This window comes from Siniperca chuatsi, linkage group LG13 (genome assembly GCF_020085105.1).
Source record: "Siniperca chuatsi isolate FFG_IHB_CAS linkage group LG13, ASM2008510v1, whole genome shotgun sequence".
NCBI lineage: Eukaryota > Metazoa > Chordata > Actinopteri > Centrarchiformes > Sinipercidae > Siniperca > Siniperca chuatsi.
In genome coordinates, this window is record NC_058054.1 from 9,788,743 (window position 1) to 9,814,552 (window position 25,810).

The 25,810-nt window shown below is 38.4% G+C and overlaps 1 protein-coding gene across 1 annotated transcript in view; it reads left to right on the forward strand.

Moving 5' to 3' along the window:
- prkci (protein kinase C, iota) overlaps nt 1-20,486 on the forward strand; it is a 44,693-nt gene extending 24,207 nt beyond the window's left edge. Inside the window, exons 4-18 of the mRNA XM_044221037.1 lie at nt 4,264-4,314; nt 5,172-5,257; nt 5,705-5,842; nt 5,967-6,018; nt 8,524-8,579; nt 9,559-9,735; nt 11,542-11,639; nt 12,102-12,188; nt 12,276-12,411; nt 12,538-12,625; nt 14,412-14,537; nt 15,008-15,087; nt 15,433-15,522; nt 18,374-18,489; nt 18,606-20,486. Coding sequence (XP_044076972.1) covers nt 4,264-4,314; nt 5,172-5,257; nt 5,705-5,842; nt 5,967-6,018; nt 8,524-8,579; nt 9,559-9,735; nt 11,542-11,639; nt 12,102-12,188; nt 12,276-12,411; nt 12,538-12,625; nt 14,412-14,537; nt 15,008-15,087; nt 15,433-15,522; nt 18,374-18,489; nt 18,606-18,693 — 1,469 coding nt within the window. The 3' untranslated portion in view covers nt 18,694-20,486. The remainder of the gene's footprint in view (nt 1-4,263; nt 4,315-5,171; nt 5,258-5,704; nt 5,843-5,966; nt 6,019-8,523; nt 8,580-9,558; nt 9,736-11,541; nt 11,640-12,101; nt 12,189-12,275; nt 12,412-12,537; nt 12,626-14,411; nt 14,538-15,007; nt 15,088-15,432; nt 15,523-18,373; nt 18,490-18,605) is intronic.
- Nucleotides 20,487-25,810: the final 5,324 nt, after the last annotated feature.

Below are 25,810 nucleotides of genomic sequence, written 5' to 3' on the forward strand. Positions count from 1 at the left end.
AGCCCCTCCCTTGATGGGCCATCAATTAAGCCTGAGCTGAAGGCTGCCAGTGCACCACAATATTCTCCACTTCTCAGCTCTGACACACAGGCCTGTATTACAGGCTAGAATGTTGAAAATAAAGCAAAACAATATTCCCCTCTGAAATGTAATGTAGTACATTAAAGTACAAATTGAAATACTCAATTAAAGTACCTCAAAATTGTACCTAGGTACAGTATTTGATTAAATGTACCTAGTTATTTGCCCCCACAGATGTATATCACACATGAGGGACCAAACATTAACACCTTTCAGTGTATGCAGTCCAGTTCACTGCGACAGCTTCAAAAATTACAGTTAAAATGAAATAATAATAATAAAAGGTGAGTAAAAATGGATGACTAACTTTGATGCTTTATATTTGAATGAATACTTAATTTGACTCAAAGCATGGTTTGTATATCTGACACATTTTTCATCCCAACCTTTAATTAAAGTGTTATGATTCTCTGTTCACTAGCCTTTTTTCTAAATCTTCCACAGTATTTTTAATCACATGCTGACCCTCAGTTCTACAGATTTGAGTTTACTTACTCATTTAACGTTGCTGTTGACAATAAGGATAAAGTGATAACACAAAACACATGATATTCATTTTTCTTGTGTTCTTTGTTTGCTAATGCAGCTTTGAAGTGTTTAGAAATTAGTAGTAAGGATCCTATTACATGAGCTCACTGAGTTAGCTAAATAGCAAAGTGATATGAATTTAATTTTACTTTGGTGACTGTGTAGGCATCCCAAGACCAGTTTCAGGTACCATTGAGGAACTAGGAGGTAGAAGGTGGCCCAGAGCCTCTAAACTACCTTCAGTTAACACTTAACCAGGAGTGGCTCTTCCTCAAAGTGTCTAACATCCATATGGCAGACAGAAAGTTGCCATGTTCATGTGACGGGCTATCCAGCCACATGATATAGCTGTGGAGGGGGCTCAGTGGCTGCCACAGTTTGTCAGAGTCTGAGGCCTGCTAGCTAGCCCCATTCAGTAGCCTAGCCAGGAACACCAGGCAGGACAGTGAGGCACCCTGGAGGCAAGGTCTGTGACTGGCTGTCCAAAGTGATGCCACAGTTAACTGTCCAACTACAGGTTGAGTTTCCACTCACTCCAGCGGCCTCCTGAACATCAGACCCATCAAACATTGTTCTGTATCACTGCACTGTAGCTACTGTGAGAAGTAAAGCTGCATGTGCTTTCATCATGCATTGTATGTGTGTTTTAATTAATAATAGGTTACCAGAAGATAGCAACATTTATTTTTTAAACACAGCAACAATATCTGTGAAAGCACTATTCAAAAACATGTCTGTGTAAGTAATTATGTAGGTAAAAGTCTTTCTTCCCTTTGTTCTGTCAGGCCACATGTAGATAATGTGAGCAGGGCTAGCAAAGTGGAAGGCAACTGAGGTGAATTAACACAAGTATTCTGTGTATTTGTACCTACAGACAGTTCTTCTCAGTTCCAGATATCTGATTCTGCTCTTCTTCTCTTGACCATGGGTTTACTTGTCTTAGATAGATTTTGGCTTAATTTCATCTTTCCTTTAGAGGCATATATATGAAACATAAGAATTCAGTAACCACAAAATAAGATAATTCTCAAAAGATGTAATGGCTTAGCATAAAAACAAGTTTGAACCCAGATGCACGAGACAGAGGATAAGTAAACATTTACTTGTGGTCAAAAATAGGGCTGCATGAAATGATAAAAAAATCATATTGTGATTATTTTTACAGATATTGCGATTGCGATATAATTCACAATTAATGGGAATGATAATTTTTGCATCAAAATTCTAATTTTCACAGAAAAACTATTAAAATCATGATGATGTGACATTTGTTGCAGTCTGTACCAAACAAACATGTTTTCTTACATCTGAAGAACAAGATTTGTAGTCCAGGGCATCTCTTTAGCTCTACAGTACTTCGTTATAATGCTGTATTGTCACACATTTTACCTTTATCAAAAAATTGCAGCTTCTGCGATTTGGATATTGCTCTTGGTCATATTATGATTTCGATATTATTTCGACACTTGTGCAGCCCTAGTCAAAAACTAAGTCAAAACCAGGCAGGCAGATGAAAACAAGCAAATTTATACATAAAAGGGGTCAAGCTGACAGGAGAGTCACTATATGGTAGGGAAAACAAAGCAGACATGAGAACGTGCGGCTGCCGTTGTAACAAAAGATTAAGAAAAGCCAAATGTGGGCAGCAAGTTTTTGCTCTGGGTTGTATCATTGTCATCTTGTGATTGTCACTTTTACATTCATATGTAAAACTTCATGTACTTAAGTTGTGCACAGGTTGAAGAACAATGTCATAAGAACAAAATTTTACAATGTAGTTTCAGTTGTCATACTGCAGTTAATATAGTAAGGCCTTCCATTTTTATGTAACACATTTAGTATCAGATAACAAGATTAGGACTTAGGCTATGCTAACATCAGCATGCTATCATGTTGGTAATGACAATGCTAACTTGCTGATGTTTAGCAAGTGTAATGTTTACCATGTTCAACATCTTAGTTTTGCATGTTAGTGTGCTAATTAGCATTTACATTTATCATTAGCATTTGCTAATTAGCCCTAAACACAAATTATTGTCATTTATTTAGTTATGACATTTATTATTATGGCATTAGGCACTAGATGAAAAGTCAGAGGATCATAACGTAATTACAATTCATCCCAAGGGAAACATGAAATGAACCACATTTCATCACAATTCATCCAATAGTTGTTGAGATATTTCAGTCTGGACCAAAGTGGTTTCGACCCACTGACTGACACTGCCATCCCTAGAGCTACGCCGCTAGTGTAGCTAATAATAGCAGGCGTAAACTGAGGAGGAAAAGGCAGAAAGTCATTTTAGCTTGTGTGTGTGCAGCTAGCACTTAAGTTAACTTAGCTTCCTTAGCTTCCTTTGTAATCTCTAAACCACCACCACATTAAGTGATGAAACTTCTGTGCACCAGGAAATAAGTAGTTTGCCTACATAAATGTTGACGTATTCAGCTGGAAATAAGTCTCTGTAATAATTCAATATATCATCAATTGGTATTCTTCTGGAAATTTGCTTCCAGTGTTTGCATCATTTATGCTGTGAGTATGCATGTGTACATACACTCAAAAGTAAATATGTGTTTTAGCTTTAGTTATCTTTATCTTAGCAGACAGATGCTTTGCATGCTTTGGTGCTTGTAAAATTTACTAACACTAATCTACTAACACCCAGTTTCATCTGACAAAAGCAGTAGTTACTTGCTATTGGAATTTAAACCATCCAAATACTGTATGCAGAGTGTTAAAACTGTGGTCTGACAGGCCATTACACAACACAAATTACTCACAAGTAGCTAAACATGAAGAAAAAGTCAATTTGGAATTTAAAAACTTGAGCAGTTTACATTTAAATTAGTTTTCAGGTAGGGTCTAAGAACCCTTTCCACTTTAGATGTAATGTTATGAGTGATTAAAACAAATTATAACTTTTTTTAATATCTTAAAAGTATAACACAAAAGTAGATTAAATTAACCAAAATGAAATTTCATATACTGTATTTCATTTTAACTAATAAAACCTTGTGACTGCCTTTTTCTAGTCTTTCTGTAGTTTAAGTTGCTCCGTGCAATAAATCAGCAATGTCAATAGGGGCGATAGAGAGCAAAAAGTGTGTGTATTCAGATTATGTACACACACGTGTAGATAGACATTTATTCTCAGTTTGGCACTTTTCTGAGGACCTCTCTGAAACTTTGAGAGAAACACTTAAACAGCCTCTGGAGGCCATTACAGTGAAAATAAAGTGAGGACCGGCCTAAATGTCCTCACTTTGCAAAATGGTCCTCACTCCAAAGGTTAATAACTCTAGGTGGTCCTCACAAAGATAGCTGTACAAACACACACACACACACACACACACACACAAACGATCTTTGTCAGCTTCTTTGAGATTGTGTCTTTTGCCACTTCACTATGTTGCGCACACACAAACACGCTTGCACCATCACAAAAACAACATAAATGAATTTCATCAAGAATTGCTCAAGATGACAGGTTTGCTACAGGTAGTCTTAACTGCAGTCATGATGAGAGGAAGTGAAATGTACTCGGCAGCTTAAAAACACCTTCACATTGAATGACGTCAGACTCACCTCCTTTAGCTCAAACAGACTTTCTAAATGCAATGTTTGTTTGTTTTTGTTTTTTTGGTTCCCAGTATTCCCATGTGTACCAGAGAAACCTGGCATGCCCTGTCCGGGAGAAGACAGTGAGTTAAACCTTTTCCTTCTTTAGTTTTACCTTATTTGTCAGCTGAGGCCCCAAAGAAACCTTTATTTAATTCACATTTTAAATTTGAGGCACTTAAGTGAATTCTTTTCTCGGGTCAATAAGAAAACTTTTGAGTTTGTGAAACAATGTTCAGAAATAAATTCAAAGGCTGTGGTTATGTATCACCCTTTGTAAACCTGTGTTAAAAAAGAAAATATTTGTAGTTGTAGAAAAAATGTGTGAATTAAATTAAAAATTAAATCTAAATTTAATGTGTGCACAAATTATATCAATGGTGAGACTGATGAGGAGAAAAAAAAGCTTTTTTAAGCAATTTTGGATTTTGAATTTTGGAAAGCAGGGCCAAAATTTGCTTACTATTACTTTAGTAGTGTCAACAGTGAGACCTGGAGGAGTTTTTTTAATTTATTTTTTATTTTTTTTACAGGCTTATAAAGTGTGATATACTGTACATCCACTGCCTTCAAAATAGTTTCTGAACATAGTTTGAGCCCATACAAACTTCATGTATATACCATTCAAATCTACGGCATGTAAAAATGTGAGAAAATGTTGTTTGATTGGCTGATTATGATGATTCCAGTCTCCAAAAAAAAAAAAAAAAAATCCCCATTCTTTGGAAAAAGTGTGGACCTTCTTTTCTTAATGACCTTCAAACCTTCAAATCTTTGACACTTTACAGGACACTGACCTTAGTTTAGCTTTGCAGCAGAAATAATGGTAGTCCAGATGGAAAGTGGAGGATTCCTTAGAGATCAAAGTGGGCCAATTTTCTACACAAATGCATACACACAGGTAACGCAGGACTTAGCTCTCCTTTTCCTCTTTTCACAGAGTCTATATATCGGCGAGGAGCCCGGCGCTGGAGGAAGCTTTACTATGCCGGTGGTCACACCTTTCAGGCCAAGCGCTTTAACAGGGTGAGACACTGAATTTTGTTTAACAGTATTTTGCAATGTAAGGCCCGTCACTCAGGTGCTCTTTAGGCTGTAAATCTTTTCCCACTATATATTTAATGTTGTGTATTTTATGTATTTTATATTTTCACTGTTGAATTATTGGAATGGGGGGAAATATCTGCTGTGTTACAAGTAAAACCGAAACACAATGCTCATTTCAAAGCTTAGTTACTGTATGTGTATTTAAAGGAGACTGAGACATCCACTGCCCTTAAGTAATTTGTCTTTGTATTGATTGATGGAGTAAGAGGGATGGTGGCGACACAGAACGATGGCTCTGGTAGAATTTGATTCTAGACCAGCAGGGCTACATGTTTCAGTAGCCATCACAGCCTGTGTAGCATCTCCTGGAATATAATATGTGCTTTTTTGTGATGATGATTTCTCTCCGTCTGCCCTACTGAGCAGCGAGCCCACTGTGCCATCTGTGCAGACCGTATCTGGGGTCTGGGAAGACAAGGCTACAAATGCATCAACTGCAAACTGCTGGTGCACAAGAAGTGCCATAAACTGGTCACAATGGAGTGTGGCAGACCGATGATCCAGGTGAGGGCTGACGAGTGTCATACTCATTAGCTTGATGCGTTACCATCCATGACTCATACATATACTTTAAGACTGTATTCTGTTTCTGTGCTGATTAAACTTAATGTCAGATGTTGTTGCCTAGGAACCATTGCCCGGCCCACTGTCGAGTCCATTAGACCCAACTGAACAGCCAGGTAACACACACACTCACTCACTCACACTTCTAAAAGTGTTTACAAATAGTAATTGGAAGTCAAAAACATTGAAAGCATCTTCCTCACACAAAATAAAATAGTATTGGTTTAGAAGCACATAAATCAAGAAAAAGCACGAGACATCAAATTAGAGGCTTCTGATAATTTATGTTTTTTAAGTTTTTACTTTTTCCACCCAGGGTGGTTTGAATCTTTTTGATTTCACTCTCACTTTTGAATCTCTGCCATTCTTTTTGACATGAAGACTTAAATTCACTCATTGCTTGCAGCTTTTGACTGCTATTCTTAAAAAATAAGGCTACTTATATCTTTCCTTTTTTGTTATTGTCAACAAATCCCACAAAAAGACCAAAACCCAACAGTCCATCCCCCAGTACTCTCTGACTTTCCCAGCTTGTGTGTGGCTCTAACCCCAAAGCCGTTTCATCCGTTCATCTTTCAAAACAGATCACAAACATATATTTTAATTTTTAAAAAATGCTAAAGCTGAGGCATCCTGGGAGCCTAGTGGTTAAGACGCATACCAAATAACTGTAACGAACCTGGTTCGATTCCAGCCGGGGACCTTTGTTGCGTGTCATACCCCTCTCTACCCCTGTTTCCTGTGTGTCTCCACACTGTCAGCTATCAAATGTTATTCAAACAGGAATAAATAGTGTTTTTGTTGGGGACTGTTTTCACTTGCATATTTGGTATACTAGTGAGTATTTACAGCAGCAGCATGGTGTTTGTGGGATCAACTCAAAATAAACCACAGTGTCCACGTTCATCGTAAAAAAAGAACATGTCACCCTGTGCAACAGTGTGGCTCATTGATGTGTTTTTAATAGTTTTTGGATGATGGAGCTCTATGACGTGGAGGAATATAAGTTATATCAGGCTTAAGGTTCACAAACAACATTTGTCAGTAGAATCAGTTCATTGTTGGTTTTTGTTTTTTCATGGGATTTATTGACTTTAAGAGAAATATAGAATATCACAAGACTTATCCTTGAAAGAATTAAAAAACTAAGCTCAGGAGGTTGTTGGCATTAGTATAGCAGCGGCCACCCAACCTACAAGTTGGTGAGCTGCATTTGGGGTTTACCTACAGCAACAGACTTAAGTCCAGTCAGGTGGTTGAGAGGCTGAGCTTAGGATTGTTGTTGCTATTGTTAGTGAGGCAGTTGAAACTCTTTCTACTATAGATACTCGCAGGCCACCTGGGAAGTTGTGGCCCTGTCACGATGACTGCTTTTGTTGGACGATATATTGTCCCAGCAATAATTGCGGGAAACGATATTCTTGACATTTTAAGGGCATTTGCAGGGCATTCCATCACATTCATTTGCATAAAGCATAGGGGTTGTGTCAATTGCAGCGATGGAGAGATAGAGAAATCTTTACCTAAATAATCACAAACTCACTACAGGGACATTGTATATTTGAAGTAAAAAAAGTTTTTTTTTTTTTTTTTTAAATCTATAAAGAAGGAGACGATCAAACAAACTATTTACATATTTTACAAGCTATAGGAACAGAACACTAATCCAGAGATCTGGAGGGTGAGAGAAGCTCATACATTCCTGCCCCACACGCTGCACCTACTGACTGTCTGCACACGGTGCAAGAGGAGAAACGAGACCCCGGCGCTGTTGGCAGAAGAGCCGCATAGGAATGAATTACAATATAATATATGAATATATTTCTCACCTTTTCCATGATGGTCTGAAAAGTCGTTAAATCTAGCGAGAAAGTTGCCAAGTTGGTAACACTGTTGTGTGGAGAGAGGAGCTGCCCGAGCCCTGCCCACGGTGAAACTCCACACAGAGAGCCGATGACGAGTGGACAGAAGCAGTGCGACCAGAAATGACAGCAAAACATGTCGCAGCATAGTTTTTTCTGTTCATTCGGCTTAGGCGCTGTGTAAAAACGGTTAAGCATAGCGTCTCAAATCTTACAACAGTAGGGAAAACCCTGCTGTTTATTCTGGCGTCATGTTGGTGACATTCTTACGTAAACAAACACGCATGTAAACACAACGGGCAATATTGAGAACAGCAAAAATTCATGTCCATAAATCGTACAATAAGTCAATAATGTAATCGCGACCGAGGCCTAGTTGTGGGGTGCAATTATGGAAACACTGGGATGCAGATATCTTTGTTTAAGCCTGTTTTGAAATGCATCTATGTTGAACATGATGACTTAAATGATCATTGAAGACATGTTTCTTCTCTGCATGTATGTACAAAATAGTTACATTATACTTATTATTTTAAATATTCTGGTTTTGTTATATTGTTGAACAAGGGTGGATACAAAAGTATTTTCTTTTCTAACCAAGCAGAGAGAAATGAGTCCAGCACAGCAGGGCTGTGAACAAAGCGTGTGACTGTCTCTCACCTACTTTTTCCTCCTCCTTCTCTCATCTCTCATATTTTTTTCCTCTCCTGCCTCCCCCTCTCCTTCTGTCTGTCTGTCACTTTCTCCTCTCTCTCACAGGCCCTCAGAATAAAGACTCCAGAGAAAGCTTGCCTTACGACGGAGAAGAGAAAGAGGTGAGAGAAGAGAATCTTTTCAAACGTTGATGTGTGACTCATAGTCTGTCAATCTGTCATGTTGTCTAGATATGTGTTTGTTTATGTATATTTAGAGAGAGAAATCAGCGCTGTTTGTGTGAGAGGGAGAAAGAATAAGATCACCTGTAATTGGAAGCAGGGTTTTTGTCAGCTTATTTTGCCATCGTGTACATATGGGTGATCCTTTTCCCACCTGCTATGCATGTGTGATACAGAGAGCATGCAGACGTAGGCACCCTTGCAGTGCTGTGGGTATTGATTTCCTTTGGTGCAGCTAATAAAGTAACCTTTTATCACAGCTCTTAACACCAGAGGCTGATTAATGGCCAGGGATGTAGTTTAGGGTTGGAGGGTGGGTTGTTGGACAGAGCAGGAGAGCTGAAGATGGAAAAAGAATGGATTGAGTTGCACAGAGATGGATGGAGATAAAAGAGGGCAAGCCAAATTATCTTATCTACAGTTCCATGTCTGACTCTGGGGATGGGGGTTGTCACGTGAAGGGAGGTTAGATGGATAGGTAGTGGAAACGGTTCACTACAGAACAGATTACAGAAGAGAAGAGATAAGAAGATAAGTGAGGAAATGGTGAAGGTGGTAGTCAGGTTTACAGAGAAGTGGGACTAATAAAGCAAGCGCTTAATCTAATGGAGGCAGCATGATGGTATTTAATACAGACAAGAAAGTCATTACTAAGATTTACTGTAATAAAAAAAAGAAAAAAAGAAAGTTGTGCTGGTTTAAACTTAATTTACAAATCACCCAAAGGAAATCTCCCTCTTGCACGAACCAAATCGCCACCTCTATCAATAGTTCATTGAATTTCTTGAGAAAGGTTGACGGACTGAAATGTTACATGACAAATTGTGGGTTGACTTTGCATTCATCACATTATGTTGTTTACTGTTTATATGATGGTCTCTCATGCTTGTCCTCTTACTCTGTGTTAACTGCCCCCCAGGCACGGAGCAGTAGAGACACGGGGAAATCGCCTTCCAGCCTGGGCCTGGCAGACTTCGATCTGCTGAGGGTGATCGGCAGAGGCAGCTACGCCAAGGTGCTGTTGGTGCAGCTGAAGAAGACGGAGCGCATCTACGCCATGAAGGTGGTGAAGAAGGAGCTGGTGAATGACGATGAGGTAAACAATGCTGATGACATAGCATCAAAGTCAAAATGTTGGCATTATGACAATTGTAGGTCAGCCTTTGCATGGAGTCTGACACAGAGAGTTAGTGGGTTTTAAATTAAGTGTTGTAGTTACTTTTTATAAAGTTATAATTAGGGATAGGTTTCTATAGCCGGTTCCTTTTTTGGAGGGGGGGGGTAACCAGGAGAAAAATATGGAGTGGAACTAAATTGAATGAACATGATTTATGTAGGAAAATAAAAAAACAAGAGGTTCATGGTTAATGAATGTCACAGAGCAGTGACAGAATATGTGGTGAAACCCTACACCCTCTCAGCACAGTAGAATACCTGTGGTTTAGGTATACTACTGAGTGAAATGAAAACTAAGAAGTCTTCATTCTCCACCAGACAAACTACCCAAAAACATTAGATACGGTTTGATAAGAGGATTCTGAACTGGATTCACATTTGATAAAATGCTATAGCATTTTCTTTTAACACTTACTGTTACTGTTACCACTTACATTTTTTGTATCTATACATGCAGTTTGAAGCTGTGTTAAAGAGTGAAATTAGAATAAATTAATAAATTGGCTCAAGATCAAAGACAAAAATCAGCCCAACACAATGACATACAAAATTATCATTTGAACCACTGTTTCCACTGCTGCCAGTTTAGGCGTATGTCAAAAGGACATGATGAGGGCATTTCTAGAGCTGCAACTAACAATTATTTTCATTATTGATTAATCAATCGATTATTTTCTCAACTGTTTGATTGTTTATCCTATAAAGCGTTATAGTGAAAAATGCCCATCTCAGTCCCAAGGGGATGTTTTCAAATGTCTTGTTTGTCCGACCAAGAGTCCAAAATCTAAAGATATTCAATTTATAAATATATAAAACAGCTTAAACGACTTATTCAGTTATCAAAATATTTGATTAATATCGATCAACTTATCAATTAATTGACTAACCACTTCAGCTTTAGACGTGTCCTCTAATCTTACTTATTTGTTAATAGTGAAACAAGTGACTTAATACATTACAACTTGTAACTTAATTAGACCCGCCATCTTCTTTTGAGAGGTTTAAAGGTTTATATCTATTTAAGAAGGAAAAATGTACAATATCTCAAAAGCGAAACTGTCCCTTTAAGTCTGTACAGTGTGACAATAACGCAACACCTCCATCTATTGAGATGTGAGACAGTTAGTTAATAGTGAAGTCATCAGTTATCTGTCACTGCCATGTATAATTAATACAATTAGCAAAGTCAATGGGAGCTGTTATTTAGTAGCACAATGAACATTTGTCTCATGTGACTGAACATCCATCTTCTGTATCTTGTCTGCAACACTTTGAGTTAAGTTGACAGACCTGTTCCAAGCCATCCGTCTTTCTAAGAAGGTGTAGATTAACCATCATGTCATCAAAAATTGATCCTGACGTACACATGTAGCAGCACAGCCAGAGGCAACGGGAGTAGTTAGCTTTGATTAGATGCACTTAACGTGATTGACAAATTGACAAGTGCCTTTCGATCAATGGTGAAGTGTTCTGCTGTCCCTGTCCTGTCAGGGTGAGCAGCATCCGTGTCCAGACATGTTATCATCCAGCCATCGATAGAGACCTGCTTCTACTGGCTCAGCCCTTTTCTCCTGCTGCTGCCCACCGTGCACATGAGCGAGCCTCTCTCTGTACAGGATGGTCGATCAAGCGTTGTGCTTATTTAGCTTTTATAAGTTCAAGGGTACTATGTCAGAATGATCTCTGATTTACATTTGTGTGTGTTTTTTGTGTGTTTGTCTTTCAGGACATCGATTGGGTCCAAACAGAAAAGCACGTTTTTGAGCAGGCCTCTAATCATCCCTTCCTGGTCGGCCTCCATTCCTGTTTTCAGACAGAAAGCAGGTGAGAGCATCTCTGCTGTATGAGTCACACGGTTTCTTCAAGGCTCGGAAAAGTCTGCAAAAATTTTGACCAAAAAAAAATTTATTCTGATTAATTCATCTACCTGATGCTGAGGATGTCTGATCATGACGCATCCTCTCCCCCTCCCTAGGTTTTTTTCTTTCTTTTGTTTTAGTTTTTGTTGACGTTTTGTATCCAAGAAGGTGGAATGGGTGGGTGGGTGTGTGTGGTTATATGTATGCTTTTTTCTAAGTTTGAAAAATATAGATAAAATCAGTAAAATAAAAATCTAATGTGAAAAAGCCAAATCTGTTCCTACTTTGGAAGAACAGTGTTTGTTCATTACTGATATTAAGAAGCTAATTGACAAAATAGGTTTTTACATCCTTTTAAAGGAAAACAGCATTGATTTATGTATTCAAGTTAAGAAATCAACTCTATAACGTTTGCTTCTTTTTACAGACTGTTCTTTGTTATTGAATATGTGAACGGTGGAGATCTCATGTTCCACATGCAGAGGCAAAGGAAACTCCCAGAAGAACACGCCAGGTAGAGACACACTTAGATTTATGTCATTTAGTGTCTTTTTGTAGTAGCATGTGAGTTTGAATACTCTTGAATTGTTCTCTTTTTCAGATTCTACTCAGCAGAGATCAGTCTGGCGCTCAACTACCTCCACGAGCGAGGAATCATCTACAGAGATCTGAAACTGGACAACGTGCTGCTGGACTCTGAGGGACACATCAAACTTACAGACTATGGCATGTGCAAGGTGTGGTTTGCAGTTTACTGTGTACTTACAATGCACTTTGGGTAAAAGCACCTGCAAAGCTGCGTAAGTGTCTGTTTACAGCCCTCTGAGGTGACCTCACAGCTGATGATCTTTTTGTTTTTACAGGAGGGTTTGAGACCAGGTGATACAACGAGCACTTTCTGTGGTACCCCCAATTACATTGCCCCCGAAATACTCAGAGGAGAGGATTACGGTGAGAATTGCAACACACAAGCACTTAACCAGAAATGCTATCCTTTTCTTTGCTATGATACAGTATATGAGGCATTATGCAGTCTGAGGTGCAGCTCTCAGTCATGATTATGGATGCTACAGTGGTGCAGTACCTTGGTTATCTGTACTATTTGAAATGTCTTCTCTAAATTAGTAAACATACCATTAAAATAAAAAATGAGAAAAATATGATTAAGTTAGAAGAGAGGAATGGGGGGTACTGCAGCAGAAAAATAAATAGAAAATGAGAAACCAGCTAAAAATTTGCAAATAAACTAAAAAAGCAATAAAATAAAAAATAAATAAATTAGCAAATACATTTGAAAAAGCAACTAAATAATCATGGAAGCAATTGTGACATCCTCTGAATGAACGCTGATCTATCTTGGCTCATTATTTAGATTGTATTGGTTGAATAAAATTGTCTGGTTAAGGGTGTCTAACGTGCATGAATCAAAGTTTAATGTGTTACAGCCATTAAGAACATAATTTGGGTGTAGTCAAGTGTTCAGTGAAATATCAGTTTGGTGCGTGGAGTGGAGTGGTGCGTGTGAAAGTACTATAAACACAATACAATAAAAATATAAAAAAGAATGAGGTATCATAGCAGTACGTTGACTGTTAAAGGATCATACCAATGTCTTTACATGTTGCGCTCAGTAAAATAGGTGTTGTTCTCAGAAGACATTTTGACATGTCACAGTAGGAAAAGCACAGATGTTTAGAATAAAATTAAAGATGGCTGAATTCCATTTAGCTGGGGTCCTGGTGTTGTGCGTGCTGACTCACTGTTGCGGCTTTCCTGGGACACAGAGCCATTCTTAATGAGTTTTGCTTTTCCTGCATGAGTCAAAATGCCTGATGTGAAAACGGCCTATAGAAAACTGTAACAGTCAAGCTGAACAGTATATTGTTCCAGCATCAAAATGGCTTTATATGCATGTACACAATTCCTGTTGGGCGCACTGTAATAATTAGACCCACCACGGTACCCTATATAATCCATTTTACTGCTTAATAGAAAATGGGGACATGGAAGACAGTTTAGGTTGTCTGAAAAATAACATAATTAAGCCTAATTTAATTGTGCATGTACTACTGGTTTTGCATGAGCTCTGCCTGCACAGCCAGTGACCAATTATAATGACTTGGAGACTGACTTATTTAGTGTACAACAAAATAAAAGTTAACAAGCCTCTGGATTTTGCCTTTTTCTGTAAAAGCTGAGGAATATGCAAGAAACCATCAAAAAAGGAATTATTTGTGAAAATATAATACATGTGCTATTGGGAATGGGTTCTGATAGGGTTCCATTTTATCCCTAAGTTACTTGCAAATGTTGAAAGATAAACCTAATAAGATTCAAAAACTGGATTTGAATTCGATAAAATGCTATCGAACCCCATCCCTATGTGCTGTTTTGAAGTATTTTGATCTTAAATAGATGATGTGGAGCAAAAACAAGTGCGATTTCTATCTTGCAAATGCTGCCTATGTCTAGTGAAATAATGTAATTGTTTTAATACATCACTTTGTATAATTCAGTATACTGTAGTTATGCCCTAATGGCTCTGAAAATTGGTTAACATTTAAGTATGGAATTTGTAGTCAAGGAGTGAAAGCATGCAAAAACACTAGTATGATGCTTTCATGGTGGGAGTGGTTGCTATAGTAACCCTAAGATACTGGCATGCTTTGTGCAATTGTAAGCAGTAATTTGAAGTATATTAGTTAATGAGAAAAATGAGCAATGTGTGTGTCTTCAGGGTTCAGTGTGGACTGGTGGGCGCTCGGCGTGCTGATGTTCGAGATGATGGCGGGCCGGTCGCCCTTTGACATCGTCGGGAGCTCTGACAACCCAGACCAGAACACAGAAGACTACCTCTTCCAAGGTAGCGCACACACACAAACAAACACTGTGAAGGTTTTTAACCGGAGGAGAAAAACAGCACAGTGGAAGCATGTAACACCTTTGTATTGACACCTTTCTAATGGCCACTTCTCCCTGCAAGTGCCATCTGTTACAGGGAAATGTGTGAATGCATGTGTGTCGTTATTTCATTGTAAATACGGTCTCAAAATGTGTTAGTGTTTTCTTATAACTGCTAGGAAAGTGTTGGATAGATGGGAATTAAAATTTCACTACTTGACAGACAAAGTCATATTTCAAGACAATGGCTTTTGACACTTGTATCAAAAGCCATTGACACTTCATTGAAAGGCTGCTGTATCTATCTAACATGAATTTACCCGACAGGATTGAACCCATAACTGCAGTAGTGTCAGTACCATCCTCTGTCGTTTTAGCTTTGAGGGACCGTCTGTCTCACCCCCCTTCCCCTTTTCCTCTCACCTCCTGCAGTAATATTGGAAAAACAGATCCGAATCCCCCGCTCGCTGTCAGTCAAAGCCGCCAGCGTCCTCAAGGGATTCCTCAACAAGGTAAGAAGGGGTCAGACAGGCCTGGATTAATCTTAAACAGTGTTGGCTCCTGCCGGCCCCTGAGAATGACATTATTATGTCCTTAGTTAGAGTCAACTGCCATCTCTCACTCTCTTGCATTCTTCTTTCCCTCTCGGTTTCTCAATGTGGCTCTCAGACCTTTTCACCTATCATAATACGTTTTTTAAAAACTTTTCCCCTTACCAAAATCCACTACTCTTTTCCACCTTTCTTACAAATTCTCACCTTCTCCACCTTTCTTGCCTGTCGTTTGACTTTTTGTCTTGTCTCTTCCACCATCATCTTCTACTGTCTCTCACCCTCTTTTCGCCCTCCCTCCCACAGGATCCCAAGGAGCGTTTAGGCTGCCACCCTCAGACAGGCTTTGCCGACATCATGGGCCATCCATTCTTCCGAAACGTCGACTGGGACCTTGTGAGTTTATTCTCTTCCTGTTTCTCTGTCTCTCTTTCGTCTATTTTTCTTGCCTTGTTCATCGGCTTTTAGTCACGATTTTCATCAAATGACAGAAATCAGTTCATGCCGGTTGCCAAATAGGTCGAAATCAATCCATATATTGATCCAGCAGAGAAGGAAAAACAGAAAGCTGCTATTAGACGGCAGAAGGTCAAATCTAAGTGCATGGAGGTCACATTCTCTCTCCTGCGGGCATAGAAGCTGTCAAAGCTGAGGGTTGTTAGTGATTGGATGAGACTCCCAAACAGGCCAGGCAGAAGACTGACAACAGCAGAAATGGACAGACCAAGATGGGAGCCACAGATGGAAAGGCAAGAGTATAAAATGTTGAGATCTGGATGTACATTTCCTTTTCATTTGTCTGACAGAGAAGTCATTTGAGCCATCCGATTGTGAAACAACTACTTATTGCTATAAGGAAGCCATTAATAAATCAGCTTCATTGGTACGGAATTGCTTTGTTCCCCTTTCTTCGTGAAATACTGAACTACACTAAGCTTTGGGGAAGTTCCAGTAATCTCAGAGATTGGTGTTAATATTAATATTAAAATTGTATATGTTTGAGTACTTTCTTGCCTTTTGCTGTGACTGGTGTTTGTGTCTGTGTGGAATCCATTTGTATTGTTGATGCTATAAAGCTGAGTGTGATGATGAATGTGGAGCAGGGTCTTGGGAATGAACATCAGGGCTTGTGTTTATAGCAATTAGTCTGCACAGATTGTAAAACCTTTTCAGTGTAAATAAGACTTGACTATATTAAGGATCACAGAATCACTTAGCGGAATCCAACTGGAAGTTAAACTAGGACTATAAATACTCTTTATGAAGTTTCCTGTTCTCAGTTTCAGTGATGAGTAAAAGTTGTAATTTAAGAGTGAATGCCATTCCTGTTTTAAACAGCTAGAACTGTAAAATGAAACTAATGTCGTATAGTTTTTCTCATTAGTTGTGGTGTGCTGTCGACACATGCAAAAGACTGACAGGCTGATCTAGATATCATTTTATGTAGGGTTGCAGGCAGCAAACAATTATTTTCCTTATCGATTAATCTGTTAATTATTTTTTCGATTAGACTAAAAAAATGTAATTACAAGTTGCCAGAGCCCGAGGTAACGTCTGCGATTTCTATTTTCTGTCAGACTGACAGTCCAAAACACAACAAATATTCAATTTTACAATTATATAAAACACAGAAAAGCAGGAAATCCACACATTTGAGAAGCTGGAGTCAGCAAATGTTTGACATTTGTGCTTGAAAAATGACAGTGAATCGCTCAACAAAATAGTTTGCCATTCATGTTCTGTTGCTTGACTAATCCATTCATTGACTAATCATTTCAACCTGAATTTTATGTACGAAATATTAACTACAGAAAATCTTTTGCCAGTTGCACACAGGGAAATGCTGAAAATGTATTTTACCAAAACTGCTACAAATGACAAATTCAATTTCATCTTTGGCTCAACACTGACACCAGTTGAATTCAATCTCACGCTGCATATTTTTCTGATTAGCTAGAAGGCCAGTTCATTGTTGTTTTAAAAAAAAAAAAAAATTATTAAAAAACGTTGTGGCGTGGTATTTTTTAAGGATTAGAAGAGTTTTTGCAGGGGTTAACATTTTTAAACAAATTTATAATCATGATTTATTATATTATAATTCAAACAGAGGGAAATGGAATTGACTTACTACTGCATTTAAAAAGTTACATGGTGTTGTACCATCCATCCATCTTTTCTTTTAATTTATTTATTTTAGCTTTGTGGTTCAGTTCCAAATTGAAACTGCTTTATATCAAGATTTTGCCAAAAGTCTTTAAAGAAAACCGAGTGTATTTCTGAAAGTCTGTACACGTGTAAATGAACAGGTGCGTTTCATCTCCTCGGACAGACAGACAGACAGACATGACCTTAACAAATGGACAAACAGACATGCACTGTTGGATGACGTGACAGACAGACAGGGCAGCTCGCCAGGGATCACCATGACCTCTTTTTCCCTGTTTGGTCTGGAGCAGGGACTCATCAGTCGGTCAGAGTGTCTGGAGGGATCAGCTTACACTACCCCCTCCCCTCCCCCTCCCAACACAAGCACACACACTAACCTGAAAGTTTGCCCTGCAGTGCACCTATTGGCCTGCAGAGACAGCAGTTGTTGGCTTGCAGACAAGTAGTGTAACAATTGAGAGACAGATGAGGCTCTGAGTTACCTCTACACTGTGATAAATTCAGAGGCACAGAGTAGAAGTACAAGTGTGCGTCATCAAGGTTTTAGTCACTGTTTTAGTGTAGTATTTATTTATGGAAACAGAATAGAAATCTATGGTGGGATGGCCAAAGAAAGATTTTAGTGTCTTTATGCTTGTGTCCTTTTCATTGCATTTTGCATAAATGATAGGCCTGGCTTCCAGGCCAGATTACAGTTTGACTATCACTCTAGGGCTGCAACTAACGATTAATTCTCAATAAAGTCTCATTTCCCAGAGCCCAAAGTGATGTCTTTAAATTGTTTTGTCTGACTAACAGTCAAAAATCAAAAGATATTTCATTGATTATAATATATGACAAGGAAAAGCAGCAAATCCCTACTTTTAAGAAGCTTTAACCAGAAAATGTTAAACATTTTTGCTTGAAAAATAACTGAAATTACGAATCGATCTTGCAAATTAATTGTCTTTCGATCAACAAATCAATTAATCGAATAATTGTTGATTCTGAGAGTGTGTTTTTTTTACTGACGTGTTTTGAATGTCAGTAAAGATAAATAAGGTTGCTGTGTTCCCACCTGATTCCTGTGTTGTTATTTCAGCTGGAGCAGAAGCAGGTGGTCCCTCCTTTCAAGCCCAACATCTCAGGGGAATTCGGACTGGACAACTTTGACGCCCAGTTCACCAACGAGCCCATCCAGCTCACGCCTGATGATGAGTGAGTGCCCATTTTACTGTCTCTCTTTTTCATCTTTATTATAATTAATATAACCTGTGCTTTTTTTTTTTAAATAAATTGATTTTGAAATCGACATTTTCTTCTATTCATTGTAGTGATGTGGTCAAGAAGATCGACCAGTCTGAGTTTGAAGGCTTTGAGTACATCAACCCACTCCTGATGTCGGCGGAGGAGTGTGTGTGAGGGACACGACGTCTGTGCTCACACACACCACCCCCACACACACACACACACTCATGCACATGTTACGTGGAGTCTCAGTGTCTTCAAGCTGCATGGTTAAGAGACAGCCTGACGACATCAACCTTCTGTTCGAGGGCCATACATGCACAGTAGAACGCTCATTTGCCAAAACCCGTCTCACACTCAGCCATTTATAACCACTTGCCCTTAAGCCTACCTTCTTTCTTAATTATTTTTATATCATGTAAATCTGCACTGATATCAATTTTCTCATCGGGGCCTCTTTATCGGTAGCCAACGAGGCTACAAAGTTCTTCCAAGGTTGCTGTACACGGGGGACGAAGGCGCGGCCCCTGACAGATGAACTGAACATCCTCTCCTTCCAGCTGGTGGGTTGTTTTCAATGCATATTTTATTTGTATATATATATATATATATATATATATATATGAATCTACTATTGAGGATAAATGTTAGACAAGGCCTTTTTAGCTTCAAGCCACAGTCGGACAAAACTGACAGTTTAATCATAAAGACATTTTGAATTTGGCTTTGTGGCAACCCCCCTTCTGTAGAGGAAAAGAAGAATCATAACACTAGCCTTTTTAAAAAAAAACAAAAAACAAAAAGATAAAAAATCTATATATTTTTTTCATTTTTTTTTTTTAAATTTAACAACATAGCAGTCATTATATATGTTGTTCTGAGTGTTAAATGTCCAGCCTGAGTAACAGAACCAAAAAGTTTCAGGCTTTGTTGTTTAGATGAATACACAACATCTGGAAAACAGAAGGTGTCTGCTTTGAGTCGCTTCTCCCAGAATGAAGGAACTTATACAGCAGCATCCAACCAACACTAATAATGACTTAATACTCTCAAACTGTGAATGAAAGAGCTCGCTATGCAGGGAAATGGGCTGGAAGAGTAGCACATAATACCTGAACGCTGGAGCACAGGTTCAATTTTTGCTTTTCATTCCATTCATGAAATATACATTAACACAGGACCAAAAAAAAAAACATTTTTCTGAGAAATGTCTTGCTGGTATGTATTAGAAGGTACAGTATACATAAGGAAGATGTGCTGTCCCAAGTCATAGAATTTGTGTAATCAGATTTTTTTTTGTGCTAATTTTTAATACTATGCCTTTCTGAAATGTATGGTCTATCTTGTTTTTTTTGTACTTTCTCCATTCCATGTATGTCTTTTGTTGTAAATCAAAATACTAAGTGATTGTTGAAACGAGAGCTCGGTTAGAAGTCCAAAGCTGTGACACAGTGCAGTTTTGGTCCTAAAATGGGGCTTGAAAACTGCAAACTGTATCAGCTGTGCTACATTTTAACCATATTAGACCCGCAGTTAATTTTCTGATTTAGGTATTTTGTAAAACTGCTTTAAAGCATATGAAGGCTCTGTAGAGCCGCTCTCTCTTCCCCCTGACTCTAATGACACTAAGTGATGGTGCATGAGCCTCCAGACTCTCGTCCTGTCAAAGCTTCTCTCTACTTGGAAAATGTTTTTGGGCTCACGTGGTGCCCGGAGGAACACATTCATCTGTTACACAAGTTACTTTTGCTTTATTGTTACTTTTTTGTGAATCAGATTTCATTTTGAATGTTTTGTTTTTATCACTACATTGATTCCAAAATGTTACTGGGTGAACCCAATGGAAACACTATTTGTTGTACTTGTTCTGTTTTGGGGGCTTTTACCACCCAGAGGACTCTGCTGACATTTATTATTAGTGCACAAAGAAAAAACACAGATGGTAAAATAAACATTTTATTTCTCTCCTTGTGGTAATATGTGCTTGTGTCAGTGTGAGTCTGTCATTTATTTAAAGGGCCACTCATTACTCATTATGAGGAGAATATTTGACAGAAAACCTGCGGTAAAAACTGGAGGCATGAGTTTTGAAAGATGGGAGCATTTAAGAGGCAGGAAAGGTCTAATGAAAGATGCTATTGAGTTACATTATGGGAAATGTAGGATCTGGTGTTTTTGGAGCTTGACCCATATTGTGGACTAACAGGATAGCTGAGCCCCTGCTGCTCCAATTTGGCCAAATGCTGCAACATTATGCAAGGGCAATACTGCCCGTTTAATGTTAACATAAAAAGGTTTTCATATCCTGCAGGGCAGTGTCTGATTTTCCTCTTAATATAAAAGCCTAATTGTTTTTATAGTGAGAAAATGGTTCTTTTCAATTCATTGTAGGCAGACACTAAGAACGAAAACTGGAAATTACATGAATGAAACCAAACCCGATACCTTTGAACAAAATGGAAACTTCCTGGTAGAGCTCCTGTTTAGTGTATTTCCTGTTTGCCAAAGAAAAGGGTGCTATGTTTTGTCATGTGAATTTATGTCCTAAAAATCTCACACTCTGACACATTTCTGTTTTTTAGTACAGTTTCAACTAACACAGTTTGTCCTTTTGGCATATGCTGTCTTTTTGCAAGACTACTAGTATTAACATACAGTATTAAAGGATAGGTTCACTTTTTTTTTATACATACGCTTCTCACATGCCATACGTACTTTGAAAGAGTTTGAAGAAGAATCTCACCTTTTTAAGTTTTATAACAAAACAAAAAAAACTGGAGTTGTTTTACAGACTGAGTCGCACTAAAAGCTGGAACTCTTTGCCAACCAGTTTGAGTCTACAGCCATGCTAGATCACCAAACTCCGTAGGCTTCGTCCTCTGGGCACCATGAATATCTGCACAGATTTTCATGGCAATCCATCCAGTAGTTTTTATCGGTCCTACTAAAAAGTGGACATATTTGGCCAAAAAATGGTGCACTGTTGACATCATGCAAACACGTGCCTGTCTGAACAAACTCGTGCCATCAGGCTTGTGATCGCTTTACTGCTGAGACCAGATCTGAGCTCTCAGACCCACATGGGCGTCTGGAGAGGGAAGGGAATTAGGTTTGAGTCGTTACGCTTAAGCTTTTCCACTCCAGCTGCTCGTGTCTCCGCTGGTCACGTGACTCCCGCCTGGCTTTTAGAAGGCTTTCTGCGTCCCCAGGGGTTAAAAGGTCATTGACACTCCTCTACCCTCGCACAGTGCTGAGTATTGAAAAAAAAAAAAAAAGGGCCATGGAAATGATGATGTGTCAAAAATAATAAAACGGATAGATTTGTGTGCTGCAATAACTCGCACAATGGTGGAGAGAAACCCATTGTGTGAGGCTTATTTCACATCCTGCACCATTAAACCATTGTATGTTGTCTCAATTGAGCCAGATTTTGTGGAAAATTACTCCCCTTGTATGACTGCACAAGACAAATACAGCACTGCAGGACGAGGATAAGTGTCTTTGCATAATTCTGTATTCCCATGATGGTATGTTTGACATTGTTCCTGTGCCCTCTCAGAATGGGGGTACGCCTCCCCAGGCACTGTGGCTCCACATCACCTTGTGTAAGACTAACCTTGTATAATTAATGATGTAAAACGGAGGAGAATCTGAAAAAATCCTGTTTTAATTGCTCTTATCTTGTTGGGTGTTTTATTCCATCCCTTAAGGGATTAATTAAAGAATAAAGAATCATACTTGGTGCTAAATGCAATCCCTTAGTAAAACACACACTGCAGTTTAAGGTGCACAGTGTTGGCACAGTCTGCATGCTATGACACTACATTTACAGTTGCTCTTGACGACAGTACTATAGGTAATGAGTTGATTTCCATCATCTATATTTAAATATACTTGCAACACCCTTGTTGTCAGGTAGCTTCAACCTGGTGCATGCTACTTCAGTGATTGTAATGACATCTTGATATATAAAAACATTTGTTTCATTAGCAGACCTGAGATGAGATGATTCTTCACGACCTTGATTTCAGAAATGTCTATGCACTGTATATAAATGAATGGGGCTTACAAGTAGAAAATATGGAGGTACAACTGTTGTAATAAAACACATTGATTAGAACAGGAGAGAAACACATAATTGCTTGAGCATGGGACATAAACCAGCGGGGTTTATAGGCGAAAGATCTCGCTTTAGGAGCTGAAAATGATAATAAAAAGCAACATGTACCATTAATTATACAAAATGAAAACTTCAAGAACGAGGACCTTGAAATAGCAATGCCATCACAGTTATAAAAATGCTTACATTATGTTGAATAGCAGGTAGCAGCTTTTGGAAATCCCCTGTATGATGTGTATGTCTGACACATTTCTGTTTTTCAGTACGGTTTCAACTGCTGCTGTTTTTGTTTCTGACACAGTTTGTCCTTTTGGCATATGCTGTGTTGTTGCAAGACTACTATTATTAACATACAGTATTAAAGGGTAGGTTCACTTTTTTTTAATACATACACTTCTCACATGCCATATGTACTTTGAAAGAGCCAAAGAAGAAGAATTACTTTATTAATCCCCTTGGGGGAAATAAAATGTTTTCACTCCATTGTTATTTGTTATACACACACACATAGACCCGACATGCACACACTATATACACCTATAGACATGCGTTGTTATTGATCACTGTAATTATTCCTGTATATACACTCAGTTGCCTGCTTATTAGGTACACCTAGCTAAAACTAATGCAGTCTAATACAACAGTCCTGCCATAAATTCTCCCTTCTTAGAGGTTTTAATGTTCAGTTTTGTTGAAACTGTTTTTAAAAATGTTTTGATTCAACTGTACGGTCAATTTGGAGGCTGCAGTTTGTGGTGCTGTTGAACTGTATTGCGTTATACAGAGAGGTGTTTCTGTTATTATGTCCAACACATTTATATACATGAGGGTAGAGCGCATGTCAGTATAACACCAATGGCACCACAAACTACATCCAACAAAATGATCATACAGTTAAAAATGTGCTCCACCTGAACCAACTACAAGAATAAAATACTGCTTAAACATTAATGCATGAGTAATAATAATCTAATGATATAATATATAATATTACATATATATAGTATATCATTAGATACACACTCACAGGGGCCATTTTCCTGCATTGGTACTTTTACTTTTGATATTTTAAGTAAATTTTCCTGATAAGGCCTTTACTTAAGCAACATCTTCAATGCAGGACTTGACTTGATGGAGTATTTTAACAGTGTGGTTTTAGTACTTAAGTAAATTATCTGAATATTTCCTCCACCACTGCTGTGATTACATCAGAATTTACATCACTTATTTTGTCTACCTCCTGTTTACACACAGTTGAATTACAAGGACCAAATGATGACTACCCTTTTAATCAGAGAGCGCGCTGAATGTCCGCCCTGAAACTGTCTTTCCATCTCAGACTGCGGTGAAGGTGTGTGACCTCAGGCCAGCAGCAAGCATCGTTACTCCAAATTACAGATACAGCCACTGAACATCACAGGACATATTTCAATATCCCCCATTGATCCCAGACAGGATATATGAAAATTACTGGGAGGTGTCTGGCCCCAGGGTCCACTTAGTACTAAGTCCAATAACAGTTAGACAGCGCCTCAGCAAATGGAGAGGGTTATCAATGAGCTAGTCTGCTACACCCTGTCTGTGAATCCCAGCTCCCCCACCACTGTCCACACGCTACCACATCCTTCAGCTTTTTTGCTACACCACTAATGAACAATCAATGCTGGTCACAATATTGCAGATATGAGATTAATTTACTCCCTGCAGTACACAGAGTGATGTTATTACAGGAGTATCGATGTCCCTCTTGTTGTTCTCTGGGGCTGGACAGGGTGTACGCACATCTGCTCTCATAATACAACTGCTGACCTTGCTGTCAGAGAGTGAGCCAGAGAGTGAGCCAGAGAGAGAGAGAGAGAGAGAGAGAGAGAGAGAGGCTGCGGCGAAACGGTGTTGTTTATCGAAGCTTTATCAAGCCTCTCTGCTTCCACAGACGTGTGACATCAGACTGTGGGTCAGTCAGCCAGACAGGGTGTACACCAGCTGAGAAAAAACCCCAGCATATGTAGACAGAGCATGATAACCTTTATAGATTACGATTTCAGCCAAGAACAGGCGTTATAGATAATAGTGTATATTCAGACTCAAGAATAAAATGTTTCTAAGGGAATTCACCCTCTTTCAAATGAAAATATATGATCTATAATTCATAAAATCTCCTTCCTGACCTCCTCATACTCAGTTTTTATTAACTCCCATCATCACTAAAGGCACAATAGACCGCCTGAATGACCTCTTGACCTTTTCGCAGAGGATAGGTCCATAAAAGGGGGCTCAGTGAGTTTGTCCTCTCATCCTCTCATTTGTTTCACAAACTTAATGGCAAGCCAAAGAGACAGATAAAGCTACTGTCATGTCAGTTCAGGCCGGCAAATGTCAACCAAGCAGTGGTGGAAGAAGTATTTATTACTTTAATTAAGTAAAAGAAGCAATAATACAGTGTTAAAATAATGTTACGAGTAAAAGTACTGCATTCAAAATGTTACTTAAGTAAAAGTAAGAAAGAATCAGCATCAAAATATACTTAAAGTACCAAAAGTAAAAGTACTCATGCAGAATAATATTTATTCGATGCATTATGTACATGCCTTTAAAGTTACAGCTGGTAAAGGTGGGCTGTTTTTAATTACTTTGTATTCTGCTGTGTAACTCAACCTATGATAATATATCATAATTTATTAGTTGATTCATATTTTGTATTCTAAATATGTACTCTGTAACTAGTAACTAAAGCTGTCAAAAAAAAAGGAATGGAGTAAAAAGTATTTCCTTCTGAAATATAGTGTAGAAGTTTAAAGTTGCATTGAATGGAAATACTCAAGTAAAGTACAAGTACCTCAAAATTGTACGTAAATACACTACTTGAGTACTTAGTTACATTCCGCCATTGCAACTGGCCATGTTAATAAAACTGACCTACAACATGATTCAAGCCAAAAACAGCCAGGAACATGAAGATGCATCTCTAAAATAAAGTATGTCGAATTTTAAATAAATCTATTTTAGGAAAATCATGCTGAAAATCTAATTTCAAATCAAATTTCCTCATTAAACTGAGCTGAAATAGAAACAAATGTGCAGTAAAGAGCTACTATAAGTGCTATGCAATGCCGGACCCTTTTAAGGACCTCTAAAAGTTCCCGGACCTCAGATTTGGCATCCACTGACTGC